This window comes from Pararge aegeria, chromosome 15, assembly GCF_905163445.1.
Source record: "Pararge aegeria chromosome 15, ilParAegt1.1, whole genome shotgun sequence".
NCBI classification, from domain to species: domain Eukaryota; kingdom Metazoa; phylum Arthropoda; class Insecta; order Lepidoptera; family Nymphalidae; genus Pararge; species Pararge aegeria.
In genome coordinates, this window is record NC_053194.1 from 691878 (window position 1) to 711673 (window position 19796).

The window sequence follows — 19796 nt, forward strand, 5'->3', positions numbered from 1 at the left end:
GTATGAAAACCACTATATAATACTGTCTTATCAACATCAAAAACTTTAAGATTATCTCGTACACCTTTGTGTCATTTCCAGAGATTGCTACAGTACACAGCACACAAGTATTAATTATATAAGTACCTACATACAAAACCAGATTGTCCATTGATCTCTCGTAGATTCCGGAATTACACGATTAGGTATATACCTCCTTGGTAAAATTCCTCCACCTGTCATTGTTCGATGTATGTTTTCTAGCCAATATGGTTAACGGTTTTAGTTTTCCTGTGATTCTCGAGAATTTGTAGCAAATCGTATAAAAGTCAAACGAATTTAATTCCAAGCTCTGAGGCGCCTTTATCGCAAAGATGTGATGTTATCTCAGATAAAATGTAGAGCTTACGATCACCACGGCGCTCTAATACGGGTTGGTGCAGTATGAACTCCAAATCTTACTCAACGATTCATGTAAATCAGAATATTTATTATTATAATAAACTCGTGACAAAAGAATGAAATCACTCCTTAATTTTATTTTAATTCAGATACTTTTGTAAAACCGTATTGGCTACTCTAACATTGGAGAAAGAAGCATGGGTCAATATTTCCCTTTGCTCTGGTTGAAGAAAAAGTGGTGTTAGGAAATTAGGAATACTGGCCTCCGACTTCCCATGACTCAGAGAGCATACCTATTTAAGTCTGTGGTTGATGGCTCCTCAGTTATTATTTTATTGATTTATATCACATGGCAACCCTTATTATTTTCAAGCTAACTGCTTAGGTATTTACCTACTTTATGTTACTGGTGAATCACCAGCACGATTAACAAAGGTAGGAGAAGTAACAGGGGAAAGGAAAAGTTTACTTCCGTCTATTATTTGGACTTGTGTGCCAATGCCCGGGGAGATGATAAATGAATTTTGAATATCCATAGTTTCTTTTCTTGCCTTAGGTACCTTTTTACTACCAGTATTCGTTACAATCACTATGGTATGAGGAAGATCCACATAACCCTGATTCCATATTTCACAGTGGAACTTGTAGGTCAGATAAAGTTGATCCACTGTTCTTCCCACTATGTACCATGCACATATTAAGCAAGGCTGGACTTGGCTCCAGGAGTAGGCCGATTCAATCAAGTTCAACCGCTAGACTTTATAGATAGGCTATGCTTTTTTATCTTTTTTTTTTTATGTTGTAATACTTGATTGTCTATGCTTTTATCTTTTTTTTTTTGTTTACAGTAACACTCGACTGACTATTGTGCTGACCAGATGGCCCACCAGATGGGTAGTAGTGAAAAGCAGGGGGTTGCAAGGAACAAGTCCGGAAAAAGTACAGCCCTGTGTCCATCAACCCGAGACGTAGGTTCCTGTAATAACACCGGGCAACTACGCCCTTCAGACCGGGTACACAGCATTGCAACTTGACGGTATCTTATACAAAAAGCTCTACTACTACTTAAATATTCGGAATAAACAATCATCAAATATCCGTGGCAAGTCCAACAACCAGTTGGGGTACTAGGGTAGCAGCTTCGCTGTGAAGTAATAGTCAGCGGCGTGCGACAACCAACGAGCGACGCGTCTAGTCTACTTACCTGGGCTTGCAAATTTCCGGCCCAAAAGGATATGCTGGATTAATCGCAAGCAGCACATTAATTAGCACACCACCACCTCTGTCGCAGTTGGGCCGGAACACTGTTTAAAAGGTGCAAAGTTGCCTGAATATCGGCTTCACACTTATTATTTAATTGTTCTAGGTACAATTCATTTCTATGTAGTACAATTAAGGTACAATTATTTGAAATATATTTCTTTATTTTCAAACACTACATGTGCCATCCTGACGTTCACAAATGTTATCCCTTGTCAGTGGATGTGAGATGATGTAATTGGAGGATCAAATTTTCGTCTCCTGCCCATGCTAGCAGTAACTTCTTGTTCCTTCGCAAGTCGCAGTCAAGAAACGGACTTCCATCGATTTAGATGACTATGATTCAACTACATTCGTTTTTTCTCGCACGTCCCAAGGTTAGCTAGTAGAAAATGCTTTTGCATTAAGTCCGCCATTTTGTTTACAAATAAAAATTTTGTTTACAAAATGTGCAATAGAGTTTAAAAAAAATACTAACTTACTTGTCGAAATAAAGACTAGAGGAAAGGGCTAAATTAAAATATTTTATGATATTTAAATTTGTTTATTTATTTGTTTAATATTCTACATTATATTAAAACCCGGCTTAAGTCCATGAATAAAGACAATTTAAGGTTTCCCCCACATTGACGAATTAGCCGTGCGGTTTAGCAGTTCTAATAAAAAGCGCATAAAAATTACAAGAGTTAAAACAATCAAAACTTGTTACAATTTGCTCATAAACATCCAGGTACCAGGTTAATAAATAGGGAAACTTGGTGTATGAAGACTTTTATTAAAAGATCCATATTGTCACATATAATCACATTGTCATAAATCATACATTGTGAACTTGAAAACTAAAATTAAGAGTTCACAATTCAGATATTTTATATAATGGACTAGTCAAGTTCGAAAACGTTCATTCTTGATCAAGGTCTTATAAATATGAGCGATGGGCATTCGAATCGGTCGTCTAGAAAAATATATCGAAATATATATATATATATATATTAGCATGTTGAAAAATGCAATTGTTATTGACTACTTAAGATGAAAAGCAACAAAAAAACGATTAATATTTAAGAAATGTTCAATAAAAATGGCCTCACTGCTGGAATTCTATCATTATTATTTAAATTTTTATATTAAATCGAAAATAGGTTTATGGGAGCAACAACACTTGAGATATATATATACATACAAAAATATTTAATTTGAAGTTTGTTTATACCCCCTATATAAATTAAAGCCCCGTGGAAGTTGCGTAGATTTTATAAAAATTACACAATTTTAATCCATTGTGTTCTTACAATAGTCGTCATAAACGTTTAATTATCTACGATATATATACATTTCTTGCATTTTGGAGCCTTTTTCATAAATAAACGCGGAGACCTATTCGGCATTGGATAAAAATAAAAATCATGGAAATAAAATTCCGGGAGTAATGTTTTATTTATTATAAAGATATTTTGAGTATCTTAAATATTAATAGTTTTTGAATTATCATCTAATATATCTAAAATTTGTTAATAACAATTGAAATTTGTATATGCTCATACATACTTTCAATACATTTTTCTAGAAGTCATTCCGGATGGAATAAGCAATCGATCATAATTTTAGGAACTTCGTCAAGAACTAACGTGTTTTTTTAAATTGTTTACTATTCTATAAAATAATATAACTAGGTTTATCGTTGACAAGTTCTTCTTAAAATTTCAGCATTTACTCGAAAACTTATATTCTAGCCATATACATACGGAAGTACTTAAATTTTATTTAATTGGTTTGTAATTTAAGTTGATTATTGTGAATATTTTATTATTGCTTACACAAGTCTAAAACTAATAAAAGAACGATAATTAAAATAATACTACTAAACCGTGCGGCCAAGACGTGCTTGTGAAAGGACATAAGAACAAAAATAAAATTCTTTATAATATTTGGGGAAAATGATAAATCTCCTATAACAGCAACAAATAATATGAAGAACTCTTAATGGCAGAGGAGTGGTGGGTTCGATTTAAGTGATTTTCGAAGTAAAAAGAAACTAACGTTGGAAGCAAGGGTATAAGAGAAAATCGACCAGGAATATTAAGAAATACGGTGATACTATATCTTATCTAGATTTATCAATTCACATAATTTATATATACAGGTTCTTTTTTAAATCATATGCATAAACTAAAATTTGACTGTTGTCTTGACATGTTCTGAGGACTTATGTGGTAAATATAAAAATGTACAATCATTTATTTTCACTACTATGTTTTCATTTCAATTATTAGTTAATTTAAGCTTTCAACAAATGGTTAAAAAATTAACAAGAGTGTTTAACACTGAATCGTTGTCCAGTGTTTTATCACGCTCTGACATTTGAAGGTGCTGTCAGTGGGTTTAGAAGTGGTTGGTTAAGGTGGTAGTCAACACACACTCATCATACCCTCTACAGTTAAGTTGTCAGGCAGAGATCGGTTTAAGCAAAAGGCCGCCAATGGAGAAGACAAGGTAGAAATGTCATCTAGTTCCGCCTAGGGGGCGCCAGATGTTTGTTACAAACGAACTTTCAATTTGTATTTTTCGTATCATTTATAACAAAGTGGATAGTTTTGTACAAAACAACAATGCATCACCAAATGAATCACCAAATTAAATAATATAAATCAAATTATTCACACATAATCACAAGTTTGATAAACGAATAAGACACCATCAGTAAGCATCGTTCGACTCTCAATGAACGACTGAAGTGCATCGAAATTGCACCCGTATTTATTTTAAATTAATTTATACCCACAATGTCACGAACATTATACTATATCCCTTGAGAACTATGTATCTATAAGAATTGTTAGCACATTTGTTAAAATGCTAATCAATTTAATAAAATATCTTGCACTTTGCAATTATTTATCCACTTTACAAAATTACTGTAAAACATACTACAAACGTACTAAGCGACAGCCACAGACCTATAATGATAACTAACACACAGCGCCCTCTGCCTAAAAGTTTTCAGTAGCCTTCCCCATTGAAAAACTATATTAATCAATGTGCAGTCTTATGATTGATTGATTATATGACGAATATTATTATAATTATATTCCTGGTCGTCCTAACTAATAAATATAAAATAACTCCGTTTTTTTTTCTTATAATATTAAAACAAAATCCATAGATTAAATGTGAATTGAATCCTCGACTTTAATAACTAGACAGGGCATAAGATATATTATGAAAAATAATAATTCTTTAATATAACTTTATTTAAAATCTTTTTTTGTATTATCATGAAGTAATTTTCGTTTATTTAGGTTAGAAATTTTGAGTCAAAATAAATTTTTAACTAAAAAGTATTTTCTTAGGTTTTGTTTTGATTATTTATTTTTTTCTAAGGTTTTGTTTTGATTATTTTACTTGCCAGTTGTTATACATCTCAATCCAAAACTAAACTATAATATACTATTTCAATAATTATATGTTATAATTATTATCTTAGCCCCACATTTTTTTTAAAGAAAATCTTTATACAAGAGCCCAAAAACTATGTTTAATAATATTATATGGGTCTCTACCTACATCAAAATTATACGTAATCAAAATATATTAACTCTTTTTCGGTGGAAAATCATATGTACACGTGCGCAAAATCAGAGGATCTACATAATATCAGATCCACGCAGTTTTGTTTAAGTTTATATACATTTTTTTATTACCCTTAGAAATATTTTAAAACCATACTATTAAATGGTTTATTTACTCCGGTCACATTGTCGAAATTTTTCGATTGTGTAAATCATTAATTTATGTCGCTATACCTGTTATTTATCTCAATGACTAAAATACATAAAGATTTTTCATCTTACAATGGTGGCCTTGGCAAAGACTCGTATGTTTACTTTTATTATTTTAAAAAAGCAAAGAAAATATCCGAATATTTTTCAGCTTAAATAACAGCCTTGTTAACGACGACTGAATTTATATTACATCAATAAGTCGCTCGCTAAATACAATTTAGGTTGGCTTGTGACGCGACGTTAAATAGATTGCGGAGTCAGTTACGAAAACACGTGAACGAACTATGAACAAGAACGCACGACCAAATCTCTCACAACACACTGAACCCCTGGTAGAACCAAGGGTTGTTGTGAGGCCTGACATCCAGCTCTCTACTTATACTAATACCGTGCGTAGATATTGTGATAAATGAATGAAAAAATTACGCAAAGTCAATTATATAAAACTTATTTCGTGTCTTATTATTAAATGCTTCACTTAACCCTATCTAACGGATTATATATATATATATATTTCATTCCATACTAACCCTATTTAACGGATTAAGATCACAGACATTTATATAAATATACGTGTAGCCCTACGCGAATAGTTTTTTTTATATATTTAAAAATAATACAGTTTCATTAAAGTTTAAAAATCATTAAACATTTCTAAAGTATTGCATTTTATTTGTAAAATTTAAAATAATTTAAAATGCCTCTACCTACCTTGAGAGACTATTTAGAAGAAAGTTTTTTTTTTAATTTTAATATTATTTCAAGATCCCTTGCTTGTTCTGTAATATATCAAGTCATTACCTATGAAATTGCCTTTTATATAGATTTATTAAACAATATCCTTTCAAGCCTCATATGTTGTCTATTACATTTCATATATTAGCGGGTGGACTTAAATACGAAAGTGTCAAATACATCGTCCATCTGTTTTCATTTCTACTCCTAACTCTACATTCAGGTATAGGGGAAACAAGAATATAGTGTTTCAAAGTGAGTATTCAAAGTGGTTGATATTATTTTTTTAAAAAAGTTAAGAAAATATGCATTCACATCATGCATTGGTACAAAAATATATTTCAAATTCAAACAGTTGCCTAATTAAAACAACAGGTCAACTAAACAAGTGAGTTTTCAAAAGCAAAAATAATACTAAAATTTTCATATTTACTTTGATTATTATTAGAAAATATGTTGACTCGTAAATTTCCCAATACAGGAGTAAAACGTCAAATGGATTTTTAGCAAGGTACAAAACGGCAAATTCATAGGTAGGGCCCTAATATTTTATATTTATTTAACTTTTTACATGACTACAGCCTTTAAAACGTTGCTGACTTTACAGTTGCACACGGGGCAACGTTTCGCTTTCGACCACACTTTGACAGCGCACTTATAACAGCAACAAATGTGCGCTATACGACCGTGGACGAATACGCCCGATTTGGGCTCCATAAAACAAATTATACACAAATCCTTTGATTCAATATCTAACTTTTCCTTTATAGTGTTAATTATAGCCTTTTTAGTTAATTTAACGTCCGTATTCTCAACAGTTAAAGCGGGATCGCTGATCATTTTGACGAGTGGCGTTACTTGCACATCATCAATTAGAATAGACTTATTTATTTTATTGATGTTCACTTCCGAATCGCTGACCGTTTTAACATCGATGTTGTTATTGAACATCGATTTCTCCCTAACTAAATTTTCGGCTGATTTAGCTTCGGCGTTGCATTTTGAATTAAATGTATCTGAATCGTTAGCGCTTTCGGAATCGGAATAATCGGTTTTAATACGTTTAGCGTACCTATCGCCCGATTCCGCTCGACGTTTCAAATGCGTTTTAATAAGTGTGTTACCTGTTGAAGTATGGGAAGCTTTGGATAGAAATTCGGTCATGGAATTCTGGGAGCTGTGTCCAAAATCGTTCTGGCTCAACTCTTGGCTGTTGGCCACGGAGCCGAGTCCGGAATCCTGAGAGAGGGTACGCGGAAGGGGTTCCGGTTCGATTCTCGAGCTGCGTATCCGTCTATGCTTTCGTTTTGGTCTCGGTGGGAAGAAGTTTTTACGTTCCTAGAATGCATTAGTTGTGATTCTAAAATGTGTTTTATTTATCCATTTTACAATAAGTTCGATATAGCCCGCACTGCGCAAAACGTCAGAGCGATTTATATAAAATTTCGTTTTGCATATAATTTATTCATTTATTTCCAACCTTACATTTTTGTCATTACAGGACAAAATGTTTGCGTGAATTTAGTCTTTGGGGGCGTTCATATAAATACGTGAGATCTTACGTTGGAGAGAGGGGGGGTCTCGGCAAATATCTCGCAATTTTTTTTCGATTGAAAAAAAAATAATTTTACTATTTTGGTCCATTGGTATTTTTACAATCCAACGCGTTAACGTAAGAAACCCACATTTTGAAAATCGAGTGAGATTGGGGGATGGGGGAGGCGGTTGAATAAAATCTCACAACATCTCACCAGGGGAGGAAGGGGAAAAAAAACACCTGACATAATTTATGTACGCCCCCTTTCGTATCAAACAACTTATTTTGCTCCAGCGAATAAAAAAATTGCATCTGCATGTGTATCCATATCAAATCAAACAATATTACGAAAAATTAACTAGCGGTATTTTAGCAGTGCGGGCTAGCTCTATTGTATTGCCTAAAGTTAAGGCCATGAGTAAATTATAAATAGAATAGTATTTGTACAACATATCGACTCAGATTAAACCATTAAAAGATGGATAATAAATTATTGTGCAACTTTGGTTTTAAGTTTTAAGACTACCTTTAAATGTATTAAAAGTAGATATTTAAGTTTATTTAAAACGTTGCGAGAGGCGCCGATATGTTATATATACTGTTTAATCTGTAATTCCTAATTTCACTATTTTCGTAAAACATTTCCTTTCAAATACTTCCCTTAGTATCTACATCGCTTTATTATACTAAGTCCCGTGCAGTCAGTCGCTGGCACCCATCTCTGTCTCTGCGGGACGGAATCTTTCCATCTCGACGGAAGCCTGCAGATATCCTCTGCAGGCTTCCGTTCAAGAAAGAGACCTACCTTGAAACAGTTCGAGCAGATTATATAACTTGCTACTGTAGACACAAAGTTCTAAATGCCACCTCCTTTTGATCTCCTGTCTTCAATAACTTATACCACAATATTAACCTGTAACCTGTTGTGAGGGACGTAACTTGAATCACTCCAGAAAGCTGATAGTCGTGACGGTCCATCTCACTGCCATATGCTTAGATCTCCTTTCCTCAATAAACCAACCTTCAGCACTTGATTAAGTCAGAAGACTTGAAGGTTCCTCTAACTGCCATCTCTAGATCTCCTGTCTCAGGAGGCTGTTGACGACAACTCTTTTTTTTTCCACTTAAAATCAGCCCTTGACTGTAATCTTACCTGGTGGTATTGTAGCTGGCTAACCTGTTAGGGAGTATGGTAGTCAAACCCCTAATCGATTTCATCCTACCGGAACACTGAATCGCTTAGCCGCACGTCTTTGTCGGTAGGGTGGTAACTAGCCACGGCCAAACCAGACCAGACCAGAGAAATTCAGAAAACATGAATTCCCAAATTGCCACTGCGGGGAATCGAACCGGGACCTCCTGCTTAAATTCACAGCACTCACCGTTGCGCCAGGGTCGTCGGTCGCATTTTTGTTGTAACCTGTGGTGAGAAGTGAGAACGTACCTTGAAGCACTTCACAAGGCCTTGAGGGTATCTCTCACCGTGATCTCCTTATCTTTCCACCTAAGTTAGCTATACAAACATGGTAGTCAAGGTGGAATATGCAAACCCTCGTTATCTACCGAGAGGGACGTACCTCTAGCACTTCACAAGGCCTTAAGGGTATCTCTCACCGTGATCTCCTTATCTTTCTTCCTCAATTAGCTATACAACGTGTAACCGAATTACGAAATAATGTTGAAGAATGCAAAAGTATATTTCATAAGGAACACCCTGTAAAAATATTAAATCCAAAGAAGCATATTTATTTTCGATAAAAAATATTCTAAGTGCTTACTTATGACAACCCTATTGAAGATAAAAGACCTACACGCGCATAGTATATACACGGCTACGCGATGCGTATTTCACAAAGTGACGGAAGTCATATGATTTTAATTTTGCATGTGATGTTAGTACTGTATCTGGCTTCTTTCAGTAAAAACTATGTATATAGGTTTACTCAAAAACTATTAGGTTTTCGGTTTCAAAGATGTCTCAGAGCTAGTACATGATGTGTCTCTAAAGCACGTGAAGCATTATTTCGGTTTTTTTTCATTTACACGTTGTATAGCTATTTTTCCTGTAACATGAAGGTTTCTCTCGCTGCCATCTCTTGATCTGCTGTCTCAGGAAGCTGTAAAAGTCAATTTCCCTGCGAGCTGTAGAGAGGGCCGTACCTTGAAGCACTTCTCGCAGTAGCGGTACATGGGATTGTTGTTCTGGGCCCGACAGTGCGCGCACAGCCAGTAGTCGTGGAGGTCCATCTCACTGTCGCTGCTGGACGCCGTCAGCTCGGAGTCCGCCAGCTGGAGCTCCCCATCATCACCCACGGAGACTTCGATGACCTTCGTCGCTATAATGTCGTTCTGAAAACGGATAAACGAATATCATGAATAAGTGGGTAGACATCGTGATGAAACCTGCATGCCTGAGAATGATTAGCGTTATGATCTCAGAAACGTGTGAAGTCCACCAATCCGTACTTGGTCAGCGTGTTGGACTACGGCCTTAAATGCTTCTTATTGTGGGAGGAGACCAGTGACCTCTGTTGAACGGATAAGGGGTTAGGAGGTAAGTTGAGTGACAATGAAAGTTAATCCTAATTCGCTATAATCCACGTAAAGCAGCTCGCATCATCGAGAATCTGTACCGTGTTATGTATAATTTCTTTAATCTATATAGTCCACACGTAACAGATCTGTACAATGTACTCTCAACGCACGTTTCGCTCCGACAACGGAGCATCCTCAGGAGATATTGACGTTGAGTGACTCTGATCCGCGGGCGATGAAGATTGGAGAGAGTATATCAACGTGATCAAATCAGGAATGTGGAGATCCGTAGGAGAACAAAGAAAGGACCAATCCGCAGAAAGAGTTACAAACATAGCTCAACAAGTCACGAAGCTATGGTGGCTCTTTTCCAACATAAAAAATTTATATTTTACATTTTAACATTCATTTTTCTATCTTGTGAGAGATAAAAGTGGAGCTGGATGCTTCCATGGAACCTTGTCATCAAGAAATTCATCAATTGTATACTGTTATAAATGTGTTTTAACATATAATTTAAACTAATGCATTGGTAGGTCCAAAGTAACCTTAGAAATCATATTATAAAAGCGTATACTCAATCCCACACTACTAATTTATGACTATTTCTTGTAAATCGACTGTTGATATCCACTTTTTTTTTGGAAAGACTAATATGTTGTCTTACAAATACCTTATTGTTATAATGATACATAATATAATATATAATGATATTAAAATACGTGAATTGCACTATAACAAGAGAACATAAAACATAACGAAATTCCAATATTCGTGAAATTTAAATTTTCGTCCAATCAAAATTTTGGCACGATTCTCGTGGATGAATATGTAGTAGCACTCCTCGAGTCGTATTTTGATTCCCACGATGTGAAAATTGTCACTCGAATTTTCCTTTACAATACGTCCACTCATGGGCGTACCCATGGAGGGGGCAAAGTTTTTGGCAATCGAAATACAGACAGACAGACAAAAATGGAAGATAAAATTTTTTGGCTTCAAAATCGATTAAAGAAGACCTTTCAAAATTAAAATTTTTAACTGAAACTTTCAGAAACTTATTTTTTTTTGGTCTATAAAATTATACCGTAACGAGAAAAAAAATTAAAAAAAAAAAAAAATCGATTTTCGACGATTTTCGAAATTTAAAAAAATTTGGAGTGACCTCTTAAAAATTTTTTTTTGAGCTGTCCTTTGGAGAGGGCTCTTAAAACATCAAAAACTAACATTATTCATCAGAGACTCAAAAAAAAAAAATAGTCGTTTTTTTTGCGCCACCCTAATATATAGCATATCATAAAAATATTCATCAATCATCTTAGTACCCATACCACGAGCTACCCTTACTTTGGCGCTAGATAGCGGAGTGTGATTTGTCGTAGTATATTTATTTATTACTAGCTTTTGTCCGCAGCTTCGCTCACGTTAAGTTCCATTTCTGATTTGTTAAATTTTAAATATAAAGGTTTAAAAAAAAGTCTTGCTGCTAATAGAAACATATAAAAGTAAATAACTTAATAAATAAGAAACTTTCATATTTAAATTTTCATCCCCTATTTGATGCTTTAAAAGTTGGAATTTTTAAAATTTGTGAGAACGGATTTCTTGATTCATGGATGTAACTTGAAAAACAAATTATCAATTTGTTTTTTTTTGTTTTTCAAATGAAGGATTTTATACAAGCTTTCATCACCCATTTAAGTTTCTTAAGGTTGGAATTTTCAAAAAACCTTTATTAGCGGATGCCTAAGTTGTAATAACTATCTGTGTGCAAAATTTCAACCCGATCCGTGAAGTGGTTAGAGCTGTGCGTTGATCAGTCAGTCAGTCTGTCTGTCACCTTTGCCTGTCATATATATAGATTTATTAGGTACGTAATACTCACGTCGCTGTGGCCCGAGGAGTCCCCCGAGAGCGGCCCGTCGTCTTCAGGTTCCGTGGCCGGTTCGTACTCCACGCCCGCCTCGCCATCGCTGCCGGTCCACTCTGTGTCGCTCGTGTCGCAGACAAAATCTACAAACACCACAACTTTCAACAACATGTCCAGCCGAACCCCGCCTGCCATTATTCCCTTCGTTTCGGATGTCCAGTTCAGCAGCAGTTTCTAACCGACGATCCGTTGAAATTTCTATTTTTTTTTTTTCCTAGTCTGTCTTTTTTTTATCAAAGTTCCATGAGATATCATTCCATCTTTTTTTTTTTTCTTTACTAACTAATCAAGCAGATTTCTAACCGATGTTTCGTTGTACTTTCATTTTTTTTAATTATATTTTTTTCTAGTCTGTCTTTTTTTCTATTTTTTTTTTGTTAAAGTTGAGATCTCTATATTAATTCATAATGCGCATTTTTTTTTCTTTTTCAAAATAAACTGTTCTAACTCAGTACATACACTGATTTTTTTTGTATCTTTTGTAGATTTCGATTTTTTTTATTTTATAATTTTTTTTTTTTTTTTTTATTCTTGCCTACATAAAAGGTAAGTACTTTTTATTCTTTATGTTTTTTTTTTATATGAAACTACATTGCTATAAACGTGCATAATCAATATAAAACAATACAAACAAAAATAAATTGAAATGCACAATAATCAAAATTACTTTTGGACAAAATACCAAACTATAGTTAACTACTCACTACAGTTTAAATAATAACATACAGTCAAAAATACAATTAATGGTACAAGACTAGTTTGTGAAGACACATAAAATATTATTTTTATCACTATAAAGTTATATATTAATGAACAAGCAGATAAAATACATTGAATTTTCCTTAATAAATTCGCTCTATGAAAAAGTAACAGGAAAATTTAACATAGTGAAGCATGAGTGATGATTATGAGAAGCGTATTTCGTTCGTGATCAATCCAAATCCAATCTTCATCTCGGATCCACCCCAGACCCTGGCTGCACCAGCAGACCGCCAGGGGATCCAACAATCACATCTGACAATATTACCACACAACATTAATTTCTTTCAAAACACAGTCTCCATTCCATATCACTCCGAAAATCCACCTAAGCTGCTTCCACATATTGACCGATGCCCCCAAGTCAAAAAGCAATCGTCATTTGTAGTCATAAAAACGTGGGGAATAAGCAATGATTAAAAATATTAATGAAAAAAATATACAAAAAACGTTATTTAAAATGTTATGTGACATAAATAGTAAAAATAAAGTTTGTTTGCAGCATGTTTCTCTTACTGATCAGCTTTTTTTTTGCCTAGTGCACCCAGCATTCGGAAATGTTATTTATTGTAAAGTTTTTGCTTTTTTTTTTTTTCATTAGTACTTTTGTCACTGATTAGGTAAGCATCACTTCTGGGTAGATCTGGCAGTACGAATTTATAGCAAAATTACTTAATTTAATAAGTTTTTGTTACAAACTGCTGGCCCGATTATGATGCAGTTCTTTTCCACCACGTCAGATTCCATATATTTTAAGGTTAAAGACCACTAGGCGGAACTAAAGATGTTTTAGTCTAGAACTCTAGAGTTTAAAAACCAAAACATTGTTTAAAAAGAAAGAAAAATTCATACCTACCCACTTGTGGGCATATTATGATCAGTCAATATGTAGAGACAGTTTACCAAAAAATAGCATGCGTTAATTAGTATAATTAAACCGATAGCGACATCGTTATGTGATAAAACAAGATATAAACAAACATGCAACTGTTTTAATGCTACAACAATGTCATCAGAAGGCACCTTTAGCTGACTTTTTAATTTAAGTTTCATTCATAAATAATGATTGTCTAAATAATGTTTTTTTAGCAGTGGTGAATATAATTAATTAATTAACTGTAACAATTTCATTATAGAAGTTAAAATCATTTATATCATTGAAGGATATTAATAACCAACGTAATTTTAATGTCATCTATTGGATAAAGAACTCTTTTGACCTCCGTTGAATAAAAAATTAAATTGTTGTAATTTCAAAATTAAATCCAGAAATAGACATTCAAACAGACTTTTAATTCCCACATCTTGCAATAAGAATTCTATTTTTAGGAATTTACTTTTAAGAAAATATTACTCAAAATCTATCGCCTTCTAAATAATGATATCGCACTAAGAAAAGAACTTCTTCAAATAAAAATAAAAATTTGCGTGGAGTAGCTATTAAGCCAGGGGTGGCATACCGTTGGTAATTTGTACATAGTACGCGTGACAAATGTGCTATATATGTGTGGGAATGCTAAGTTTGTGCACTACATTTGTGTGCGAATGATAAGTTTTGGCACGTCGTTAATGTAACTGAGAAAATGCGAAAAAAAATAACACACGAAACACGTCGCGAAACAAAAAGCACTTCTGTACAATTACGCATTTATAGGAAATATTATAAAAAAAAACAATAAAGTATGTCGCGCGTTCGGTTATTTATCTTTCATTAGAAGTATACGTACAGATTTCGTCTAGTCACAGATTTTTTCTTATACTAATAATTGACCAAACAAATAAATGGTCAACCTGATGTTGAGTAGAAAACCATCGCTTTAAAGCAGAGCAAAACCTCGCATGCAATTATACATCCAACACGTCTTGCCCTAAGTCCCATGAGCCTGAGGCATTCATTAAGCCTCATGTGTCTGTAATTACACCGGCAACCACGGCCTTCAGACCGTAACACAGCAATGCTACTTGGCGGAACCAATAAGCATGGCAGTAGTACGTACTTCCCTGAAAGAGCTGTCACAATAAGGTAAAAATTTTCAAAAATAATTTATTTCAAGAGGCCCAGTTTACCACTACTAATAAAAATAGGGAATTCTGCAAAGTAACGCCTGCTACTATCCCCTATAATTTGTATACACAATAAAAAAACATATTACTTATGTCATGAATCTGTAAAAAGTTTTGCCACCCCTGGCTTAAGCTGTGATCACGATCAGTCACGCACTCGAGTTGAGAGAATCTGCTCTCATCGGTCAACGACAGCTAACAATGCAGCCCGTGCGACGACTTCCATTGCAAGCGAACATGTTCCAGCAAGTCCGGACCCTTGCATCTGAGTTGTTCTGTTTAGCTGACTCACTCGCTAATAAAGTGTCGACTAAACAAACAATGCTCTTAATAAAGGCGGGAATAATTTTACCATGACGTAAACTACGTTATTATCCATCTATTCGCGTCCCGACTCGGTTAGATACTAGGTACCTACCGTTTGTTTCTGTTTTTTGTAAGTAAATAAAAGTCAATTTTATATCCTAACTAGGTATTATAAATAAGTGTGAGTTTGTTTGTTTGTTATTGTTACTCTTTGATTTTTAAGTAGTCAAGACGACTACTTAAAAAAATATTATTGAATTTTTATACAGTTTTGCATGATCATTGTTAGGAGTACAGAAAAAGACCTAGGGTCACTATGATTTAGACTTGATTCAACAAATCCATATAAAAGCTAGTGAAGTCGCGGATAAAAGCTAGTATTAAAATATTTAAAAAAGCACACAAATGTAACAAAAATTTTTGCCATGTAGAAGTTTCATTGGCAGATTTTTTTATACTTTTGGACAATTTGATTCACAAATTCCCATAGACACTAATTGAATTTTAAAAAAATGTAGTGTCAAGACATGTTCCTACAAAATTGATAACAAACTTTAAATAAATAGATGTTTACAAATAGATAAAATTGCAATGGTTGTGGAAAAGTAACTGTTTTGATTTTACACTTCTTGCAGCCAAGTCAAATAATTTTTATCATTTATTTTAAATATAACTCTGATATTTTATTTTTATTTTTTACCATTACAGAAAAACTAAGAATTGAAAATTCATTTAAAATGGCCATAATAGTTAGTTCACCATTCTTCTACAATCATGACATCAAATTATGTTGTCCTAAAAATGTATTGTGCTGATTAAAATAGAAAAACTACTTTTCATATCTAATTGAAGATTCTACTTAAAATTATAATAAAAATAGCAATAAATTGTCATCAGGAGACCAGATTCAATTCAATGGTAAGCAAATGGATTATTAGAAAAGAAGCAGTTCATACCAGTTTCCTTTCCCTGGATGCTGAATATGGTTTCCGTAGAACAGCACCGGACTCGGAGCAGGTTCTCAGATTCTGAAATATTTGATGTGAAGTCTTTCAAATCTCATAGGTGCCAGGCAATATAATACTTTAGCTAGCCTACATGGACTTTATACCTAAACTACTTTTTTTATACTATTTCCTGAACTATTTATCTGATTTAACGCTAAAATTGATTTCTGGTGCATGTTGAATAGTAGACCTTTATGTTTATGTTTTAGTTTAAGGCAGCTTAATTATTTGACAGACCAAGCAGATGGCGAATCTGATCATCATCACATCAACCCATTACCAGCCCACTACAAAGCATGGGTCTCCTCCTACAATGAGAAGGCTAGAAGCCATAGTCCACAACGCTGGCCCAGTGTACTCTCTATTGTATATATTTAAACTTATTAGATTTTAGAGGAATGTGCAGCGTCCAAAGAAACTCATGCAAGTTTCAGGATGCGAAGAATAATAATTTTAGTATTTTGTTTTTACCTTAACCCACAAACGAACGGCCCAATGTCACAAGACAGATTGCCGAGTTACAGCAATTAAAGAAACGAGAAAAAAAAAAAAAAAAAAAAAAAAAAAAAAAAAAAAAAAAAAAAGTATTTTGTTTAATAAAAATAAATAAATAATAATAGTAATTAAACAATGTTGGGAGTGTCCCGTGCCATCCTAAACCTAAAGTGATGTTAACTAAAAAAACCAAGTTTCTAGATATGATCGAAAAAGCGCGAAAATATAAAGAACCAATGGCATTTGATATCTAATAAATATATATGTACAAACTTGTAACTATGAAAATGCGATCTAACAGAGCTCTTTCGAATAACCGTATTTGGTAAGTTTTTAGAATAAATAAAAAAAAAGAGTAATAAAACATAACACAAGCTACGCTACTGTGGGGCTAAATGGCGATATGTACCGTGTACTCCAGACACCTTTGAAAACATTATGTAGAACTCCCAGGCATGCAGGTTTCGTTCCGTTTAAGCAAGTGATATTCAATTACTTACAAAAACGCACGTAACTAAAAGCTTTAACTAAAAGCTCTAACTTTTAGTTACGTCTGGCTCAAACAAGCTGGGATTCAAACTCATCCCCCAAAAGTGATGTTGAGCTCCTCCTGATGTTGACCTAATGCGCTTATCAGTATTACCATAATGCAGTATCAGCACTTCCCACCTTACTTTGATGGTAAATAGAAATATATAGCCTATAAAATGGGCAAAACTTGTCAGGGCAAGTAAGGGACACATCCCACAAAGTGCCATCCTGTATCCATCAATCTCAAAGATGGTTAGCCTCATATGCCAGCCAGAATAGAACAGCAGTAGTATTTCCAAAGACAGGGTCCGGCCCAAAAAGTTTGTAGGTATGACAAAATGTACACTCTTTTCGGGGCAAAAAAGACATAACTTTTTATATAGTATTGATGCTGATAGACACAACAGATAACAGTGATAACTTTTGGAATATTGAAAAATAGACATACCTGACAAATAAAATACTATTAAATGAAAATATTAAACCCATACAATGTAATACCTGTACCTGTGTATAATGTAATACCCATAAAAATACAAGATATAGCAAAACATGTCAAAACTAGAAACATACATGTTATCTCTGTAACAATCAGATATCACCCTCAGTTGCAAGTAATTGTAACAAGCAAGAAAAATATCTAGAAACAAAGAGTAAGAAAGTATGTTTTTTTTAGATGCTATCTTGATACTACATGTCATTGACCATTTATCTGCCTGCTCAAGAAACCTACATTAGTAATCTAGTGTACAAAACAAATCAGATCTATGGCTCCAAAACACTCCCCAGTTCTATGGTTAATAAAAATAATACTGTGGTAGAATTGTGAATGAAAATAAGATAATTTTGTAAATTAGCCTCTCAAGGCATAAACATAAGGATCACACAGTAAAACATAAAATATGTCCATTAAAAAAACAGCTGACTTTCACTAACCGCCAAAAAGTATTAACCGTAGAGTTTAAGAGTATTAAAGTATTATTACTACCTAAAATTTGTTTATAAATAAGTCTTTTCGAGCTGTAAATTATTACTTTTTATGTCTAAACCTTTAAATGGTACTGAATACATCAAAATTCCTAGGATTAATCGAAGTAAGTGTCTCTTAGAACGAGTCAACAAACATCATCAGAAAACTAAGTATTTAAATTAAAGCAAATTGTGTCCTGCTTAGGAACTTAAGTCCATACAATTGGTTAAACTCGTATTATTATGATTGAAATTGGTACCACTAACCCCACACAAAGCTTTGGCTTGGCCTTCGGCGAGCGATGCTACTGTTAACCATATTTTAAAAACCAAACACTAATAAATGAATGACAATAAATACTGTTATCACATGATAAGGTATTAGAACTCACCTGAAGAAAATGACGATTGGAATTGATTCATAATACGTCAACCTGCAATGAATTAGTTTGGAGCACACACAATTTACGCTCCTTCAATTTCGTTTAATTACTTTTCGGCAAACTCGTTTGGACTCGTTTGAAAGAAAGTCTAGCGATTTGACGTAATAAAAAGTTGTGAACTGTTTGACAGATGGTCAAGAAATGCCATTGGTCTTTTGAAAATACAGGTTTAGATAATAGCCAATACACACCATGCAACAAAAATATCAACCAATCAGAAATGCATTTTATTTTTGGAAACAGATCATAGACATTTTAAAAAGTTGCCATTTAAAAAAAATATTAGGTGTAGCCAAATGAAACACTTTCTCTATAAAGCGAACTTCTTCTTTAGTATTATTTTATAAGTATAATAAATCCATTTTCAGGGATTTATTAAAACTAGCTGTCGCCTGCAGCTTCAACCGTTTTGTTCAAGTTGTATATTAAATCCTGCATGAACTGGTTAGTTTTCCGGGCATTTGTTATCTCAACTGAGAAGTATTTAAACCCAACCTACGTAAATAACATGTCAATAATTTTTTCAAGTACTTCTTCTATCCCACCTTATGCACATCTACAAGAAAGACTTGTTGTTTTGGTTTTGATAATGTATTTTATTAAATGGTTGACCGACTTTTCCATGTGTGAATTCCCCTGGATTACAAAGAAACATAAGTGCCTCATATATGTTTTTATTTACTCAAGGGTCATTATTCGCAATGTTAGTTAGACTAACTCACAAGATTGTCGCGCTTCTTGCCCCTGACGCCATCATGTCCCGTTCTTCAAATTGAGCGCTATCCTTACGTCAACCACTATAGGAATATGATTATTGCTTGGTTGTTGGAATCACGGCCACTTTTCATGATTATTGATGATATTAGGTACATACCACGCAACAAGGGGATAGTCTTGGAGCACCTGCCTCAAACGAATTGCTTGCATTCATATTGACAGCTTTTATATTTCAATGTTTTTTTGGTTCGCTGATCGAACATTTGATTTAATTTCTAATGGATTTATTAATAGCCTAATACAGTTCAATACAGGACAAGCCAATGTTTTTATATATTTTTTTGC

At 33.8% G+C, this 19796-nt stretch overlaps 1 protein-coding gene across 1 annotated transcript; it reads right to left on the reverse strand.

Moving 5' to 3' along the window:
* Nucleotides 1-6087: 6087 nt before the first annotated feature.
* Nucleotides 6088-18828, reverse strand: LOC120629963 (E3 ubiquitin-protein ligase Mdm2-like). Its single transcript, XM_039899060.1, has 5 exons — nt 18684-18828; nt 16246-16317; nt 12116-12243; nt 9856-10044; nt 6088-7496 (listed from the first exon to the last, which is right to left on the reverse strand). The coding sequence occupies exons 1-5, from the start codon at nt 18712-18714 to the stop codon at nt 6726-6728; spliced, it is 1191 nt and encodes a 396-aa protein (XP_039754994.1). The 5' UTR covers nt 18715-18828; the 3' UTR covers nt 6088-6725.
* Between the last annotated feature and the right edge of the window lie 968 nt (nt 18829-19796).